Genomic DNA, 6872 nt, shown 5'->3' with positions numbered 1-6872 from the left:
AGATTCCTATGGCTAGCAGCCTGAAGAATAAGCCTTCCCTAGGCCCAGTGTTACACACCATCTGTTAACCCAACCCAGGACACATATAGAGACTGTTAGGAGCCATTTTTGGTAAACCTCTTTATAGAGAATGAACAAAAAAGGAGAGTCTTACTTGCCAAATTGTTAACCGACAATCTAAGATACCATCTATCGAAACGGCGGAATGGAGCTGGGGGAAAACCCATCCTAGCCTTCTTAGAGCCCTAGAGGAAGCTGAGCAAGCAGCGTTTGTGACCTGACACAAACGGGATATGGTCAGATATCCTGCAAACAGCCGTCAGCTTCTAGAGATGGGGGAAAGGACAGGAGGGAGAGACAGGAAGGGAGAAGGGCGTGGCGTACACAAGCCAGGGAAAAGAAATGTCAGTTCTACTTGTTTAAAATAGGGCTGGAGGAGCTGCCCGACAGTGCCCGCATGCTGAGGACTCAGAAAGAAAGCTCTGGACCCGAGAAGAAAGGCAAAATACCAGGCAGAAAAATTAAGGATAAGTAGGAGCAGAATCCACTCTTTTCCATGACACCTTGTTTTGGGTTGTGCTTTCCGTTTCTGGCAGCAGACACCATGGCAAAAGGCTGTCCCACTGGACAAACAGCCATCCACTTCAGAACTACCATTCTTGAACTGTTCTCCAAATCCTATGTTCCACTCTTCACATTAGTTCCCAGGCTCAAGTTGCACTAGGAGGCTTTAGGCCTTCTCCACTGTCTTTGAGCCTTTATAAAGGGATATGGGAGAGCAGAGCTTTGGCTGCTGCTTCGGCTGCACTTACACGTCTCCTCCGGTTCTAGGTCTTCCTCTGAAAAGGGGCGTGACTAAGCACCTCAATTTTTACCAAGCAGGACTTTTCTTGGATGTGTTCTGACAGCATGCGATTCAGGACAACAGCATCCCCTGTAGCCACCCTCCAACTCCCTCTTTCCATCCTCTTGTTTCTTGATCCCCCAAACAGCATTCTTTATAAAAAACCTGCCCCATCCAGAGCCTCCTTACCTGGATCAGCCCCCGGGCAGGGTCGGGGATCAGCGTATTACGTGGCCCAGTTGGTCTTGGTCTCTAGGGGTGTCTCCGCTTCCCTGGCGGTCTCCACGTCGTCTCTGCTTCGAGGGTAGGCCAGCAGTCGCATGGCGGGGCCGCAGGCAGCCTCCACCTGGCGCACCTGCTCTTGGCTCAGGCGCTCGCGCCAGGCGTGCACAGCCTCTCGGGCATCGCGTGCAGACAAGTGGAAGGGCCGATCCGCACCGTAGGCCGAGCCGCGGGTCATGTTGATGGCGAAGGCGTCGAGCGCAGCGAGCGTCCGCAGCCCCGAGAAGCGCAGGAGGCGGCGCAGCTGGGCTTGGGGCTGCCACACCAGGTCCTCGTAGCGCAGCCTCAGGTAGCGACGGCGGAGCCAGGCGGGTGCGCCACGCGCGAAGAGCAGGTCGCGAAGCCAGGCCTCGCAGATCACCTCGAGGGCGCTGGTTAGGAAGAAATCGGCTCGCGGCGCGGAGGGCAGAGCTCGGGCCTGGCCTCCTCCCGGACGGGCACCCACGCCGTGTGCCAGAAGCACCCGGTGGAAGCGATCGCTTCTCTGGCGCGCGCGCAGCACCTGGATGCTCTCCCGCAGCAGTCCGTGCCTCGACTTGAGGCGCGAGTTGTGCACCGCCCGCGGGTCGCGGAAGAGCTGCACCACCTTCAGGTTGAGGCCCGGGTCACGCAGCAGGGGCACCAGCACGCCCAGGTCGAGCAGTCTCACGTCCTTGATGACCACCACGGGGTACTTGCGGCACTCGGCCTCCAGGGCGCGGAGCGGCACGGGCGGGCAGCTGCTTTCGCAGGCTTTGTCCTCGACGAGGCCCACCTCGGAGCGCGCGCGGGGCGCGGCGGGGCACAGCGGCGGCGAGCAGATGACCTTGTTGGTCCGCCAGCGGAAGAGCATGGCCGTGGTGAGGTTGGCCGAGTCCGTTGCTCGCCCCTCGGGCTCCCCAGGCTGCGCGTAGAGCCGCAGCACGGAGAAGTCGCAGCGGAAGAGGGAGCGCAGCATGTCCCTCAGCGCGCCTTGCAGGCTCTCGGCATCGCCCGGATACAGAGCCTGCCACAGATGCCACATGGGCTCGTACAAGTAGAAAACGTCCGGGTGCTGGTTGAAGAGTTCGCCCAGGAAGGACGAGCCAGTGCGCCAGGTGGCATGCACGTAGATGTGTTGCTTCTCCTGGGCCACCGCCTCACCGACGGCGCTGAGGTTGCCTGGGGACCCAGGGGATCGACCCGCGTCCCCTTCGGCCCGGGACCGCACCTCCGTGTCCTGTTCGCGCTCTCCGGCCGCCGCCGCCTCCAGGCTCCATACGCCCAAGCTGCGCTGCAGGCCGGGGCAGTGCCGGACGCCCTTGTCCTGCTCGCTGCCACTGTCCAGTACAGAGGGGACGAGCAGTAGCAGAAGCGTGTACAGCACCAGGAGCAGCGTGAACTTGCAGTACTCTCGGCGCCGCCGCCGCCGGCCCTTCATAGTTTAGCGAGCCCCCTTCCCCCCCACCTCGCCCAGGACAGAGAAGGCCCCTGGCGGTTCTCTCCCCTGCCTCCGAAATCGCAGCCGGAGTCCGCGGCTCCCGCCTCTCGGGGTCCCTCTGCGCTGGGTGGAGCGGAGCGGCCAGGCGGTGCAGTCCACTAGAGGAAACTTGAGAGGCGGCGGTGCCCGCTCACTCTGCTGGGCTCGGCCTCTGGAGAACGCTCATTGGCCGGCTCAGCCCCTGTCCGCCCGCCCTGCCCACAGTAGCTGCAGCTTCTCCCCGCCCTCTTACCCTCCGGGGTTCGCTCACTGCCTCAGTAGATCTGGACCAGGCTGCCACAGGCCAGGCTCGCCCTCTGGGATGCACTGAGCTGTACTCCGCCTCTCCCCAACTCCTTCAAAACCAAGTTAAGTCTTCGTTAACCAGCTGACTTTAGGCGAGGGAGGGTCACGTGTGTAGAGAAAGTACCCAGTGACTGGACATGAACCGTTTTGTTATTGTTGTTTGTCTGTTTTGTTTCGTCTGCCTTGCCATCCTGGTCCTAGGCAAATAATCCCCCGCCGTGATCTACTCCCAGAGCCCCCATCAGCTCGGCAGTGGGTGTTGGGGCGTTCTGAATAGAGTACGCAGTGAAGAGGAAAGATACCCACACGCACCCTATGTGGCGGTTGGTGGGGACGGGAGACATTGCTGGATTCTCCCAACAAATTTAATGGGTAAGATCTAGTAGCCCTTGTGAAATTCTAAGTGTTCTGTTTTGCACATTTTACAAGCATTTGATTTTCTCGTTTGCGCTATGATTGCTTTCCAGTGCCAGTTATCCTCCCATTCCAACCCTTAGAGGTTGATACTACAGTTTAACCCACGTGTGCAAAGGATATTTGCAGAACCAGAGTGGCAAAATGGTGAATGTCCCCCAAGAAATGGGTGTTTAAAAGAACACATAGAGACGTGTACCAAATGACAGATGAAAAGGTAATCGGAAATCCAAGAGGCAGATTAAGCTTAAAATTATTACATTTTAAAGAGAACTGGAAATGTTGTTTTCGTCTGTTTTAACTGGGTGGAGAACGGGGAAGGGAGAGCGCTCTCTCTCACCCACCTGGATAAGGTGTGGGAAGGTTAACAAAAGTCAAGGCAAATTTACTCATCTCCACCAGGGGGAGGAGTTCAGATGGGAAAAATGAGAACATCTGTAAGGATCTTGATCTTTCTCTTCACCAAAGCTTCCCCAGTTTGTCAAACAACTGACTCAAGGGTTGCATTCTCCCCACAATTCTCTTACTTTGCAGCCTCTTTAGTTCTGAATAGCCTTGGCCCCACTCCACTTACTTTCTTCTTACATCTTCATGTTCAGCTAAAAGACTGTGCCAATCTTTTTCTCTTTGCCTTTTTTTAATTTTAAAATTGTGTGTGTGTGTGTGTGTGTGTGTGTGTGTGTGTGTGTGTGTGTGTGTGTGCGCGCGCGCGCGCGCGCGCGCGGAGTTGCATGTGGCAGTCAGAGGGCAAACCCAGGGAGTTGGTTTTCTTCTCTCACCTTGTGGATCCTGGGAACTGGGGATTGAACTCTGGTTGTTAGGATCAGCTCGGGGCAGGTGCCCTCACTGAGTCATCTCACTAGTTCTGGGTCATCATTTTAACGACACTTGTGCCAATAAACTAAATTTTCTTGCTATCAAAGTCACTCTCCCCCAAAACCTGATTTTAGCTTTCTCTGGACCCACAGGCATCATTGCTAAAAGTTTCCATAAAGAATATATTGGCAGCAAGAGAAATTTCACACCATCATCCTCAGCTAGTCTCTGGAATCCCATATTCATCATGTCAATTTCAAAATTCAGGCCACCATTACTATCTCAAATTCTCTACTCTGCTCCAACCAGGAGTACCCCTGTACGCCTTTCCAACAGTGTTCTTATTTCCTAGTTTTTTGGTGAAAGAAACAACATTGAACCTCTTGATTTTTCACCAGTAAAACGTGTGTGTATCCACTCTTGTGTTAATTCCCTCTGTAGCAAGGATATTACTTTGCAACATAAAATTCATAGCTGCCAGTATGGTTTCACTTTGCTCTTTTCCTTTTTAAGCAAACAATGTGGCTCTGGACTCATTTGGGGAAAAGGATATGGCTGAGCAGAAATGTAAATAATTCTGCTGTTTCCTTCCAAAAACCCCAAGCCCCAAGTATTTTTAATGGAGACATTAAAAATACAATTATCCCACAGCAACTCAGAGATGGGAGAGGGCCTGGGGTCATGCTCAGTTGACAGACAGCTTGTCTCCTATGCATGGCACCCTGGGTTCCTCCACCCAGAGACTGGGGAGAGGGGGGATTAAATGGAGAAGGAAGTATTATTGGACTAGGGGATTTACAGAAGACACAGATAACAGGCGCTAGATAAGGAGTGGCAAGGACCACGCTCAAGCTACCCTTCTTGAGTGCAATGCCTACCAATCGAACTGCTAGTAGAGACAGATGAAGTTAGGCATCCTTTTGACCTGTCCAGGGCCTAGTTCTAAAGGCCTTGCCACAGCAAGAACCTTGGTTGAAAACCCCACAACAGCTTTGGTAGGAGTTTTGGAATGAATGGGACGCCTTAATTACATTGTGGCTATATCACAGTCTGGCCTGGTTAATATAGATAACAGAGATGATATCCATGAAAAGTGGGATTGGAGGAACTGATTTAGAGATGACCTGGAAGACTCCTCACTGAGGAGTAGTTTTCATAGTATAGGAAGCAGTTCTGCAAGCTAGCAATAGAGAAAAGCTGTAACACCTAAGAACCTAAGAACCACAGAGACCAGCAAGGCAAGATATCCAAAAGGAGCAATAGTTGTACTTATATCCTAGGGCATTCTGCTTCAAGATAGTCAACTCTAAAAAACAAAACAAAACCTTAACAAACAGAATATGAAAGGGGGCTAAAGAGAAGGAGGTGATTCTGAAAGAGATTGCAGGGGAGGAGTGAGTGAATATGATCAAGATATGCTGTATAAAATTCTCAAAGAATTAATAAAATATTATATGGTAAAGAATATGAGATTCCTGCTAGTGGAGCAGATAATCTAACTACACATCTTCAACTCTTCTTTTGCTCCTCTAGGTGCAATCCTCCAGTCTCATCCCCAGCTCTGCAACTGACCATGTACTGCTGCTTCTCCTCTCTCTCTGCCCCCATTCCCAGGGTACCAACCTAATCCTGGTGGAACACTCTGCTTTACTCCCTCCTGCAGAACCCCTTAGCACTCCCCACTCCTAGCCCACCCATTTTCTTATGCATCAGTTCCCAATATCTAGAAACACATTTTACCTGGAAACCACAGTGGCCCCACCTATCAGGATCTGTCTGAGTAACTGTTCTATTGATGTCAAGAGACTCCATAACCAAGGCAACTCTTAGGAAAGAAAGCATCTAACTGGGGGATTGATTACAGTTTCAAATGTTTAGTCCATTGTTAGCATGGAAGCAAGCAGGCAGGCACTGGAACAGTAGCTAACAGCTAGCTGTATCCTGATCTGTAGACAGAGAATATCACTGGGCCCAGGATGGGCTTTTAAAAACCTCAAAACCCACCCCCAGTGATACACTTCCTGCAACATGTCCACATATCCTAATCTTTCTAATACTTTCCAAAAGTTCCACCCCCCGGTGACTAAACATTCAAATATATGAGCCTATGGGGGCTATTCTTACTCAAACCACCACAGGATTCCAGAATTTCATGCCAGGCAAAACATAGACAACACCTTCTTCTAAGAACCAGAGAAGGCAACAGAAACCAAAGAACCCACTCAACAAACACAAGACCAGATATTATCACCTAGAATCACAATCTTCCTAAACCTAGATGCCTAGACTCCAGGGTAAAAACACAATGATGAATATGATAGAGGTCCATAAAAAGAAAAATGAATTAATCCCTTAAGGAAATATATGAAATCACAAACAGTGGAAGGATATTACTAAAAAAGTTAAAGACATAAAAATGGAAATAGAATTAACAAAGACAACTCAAATCAGTAAAGAAAACCGAGCAGAATCTGGAAATGAAAAATTTAGGAACTCTAACAGGAACCTGAGATATCAGCTTCACCAACAGAAGACAAGGGACTGAAGAGTGAATCTCAGGCACTGAGGACAGGACAGAAAAATGTATACCTTGATCAAAGAAACAAACATTAAAAAAAATCCTGGCACAGAACATCCAGGAAATCTGGGACACCATGAAAAGACAAAATATAAGAATAATTAGTGATAGAGGAAGGAAAAGAAACCCAGGTCAAAAGCACAGAAAATGCTTTCAACGAAATCATAGAAGAAAACTTCCCTAACCTAAAAAAG

The 6872-nt window shown here is 50.7% G+C and overlaps 1 protein-coding gene across 1 annotated transcript; it reads right to left on the bottom strand.

Moving 5' to 3' along the window:
• Positions 1-1052: 1052 nt before the first annotated feature.
• Chst7 (carbohydrate sulfotransferase 7) lies at positions 1053-2525 on the bottom strand. Its single transcript, XM_035449814.1, has one exon. It carries the CDS (start codon positions 2523-2525, stop codon positions 1071-1073), a length of 1455 nt encoding a protein of 484 aa, XP_035305705.1. The 3' UTR covers positions 1053-1070.
• Positions 2526-6872: the final 4347 nt, after the last annotated feature.

The sequence above is a fragment of the Cricetulus griseus genome, chromosome X, assembly GCF_003668045.3.
Source record: "Cricetulus griseus strain 17A/GY chromosome X, alternate assembly CriGri-PICRH-1.0, whole genome shotgun sequence".
NCBI lineage: Eukaryota > Metazoa > Chordata > Mammalia > Rodentia > Cricetidae > Cricetulus > Cricetulus griseus.
The sequence above is the reverse complement of the archived record's forward strand: the minus strand, read 5'-3'. Positions and strand labels throughout refer to the sequence as shown.

Bases quoted from the DNA above. Each gene is read 5' to 3' on its own strand.
- Chst7 (XM_035449814.1), bottom strand. From the start codon at position 2,525: ATGAAGGGCCGGCGGCGGCGGCGCCGAGAGTACTGCAAGTTCACGCTG.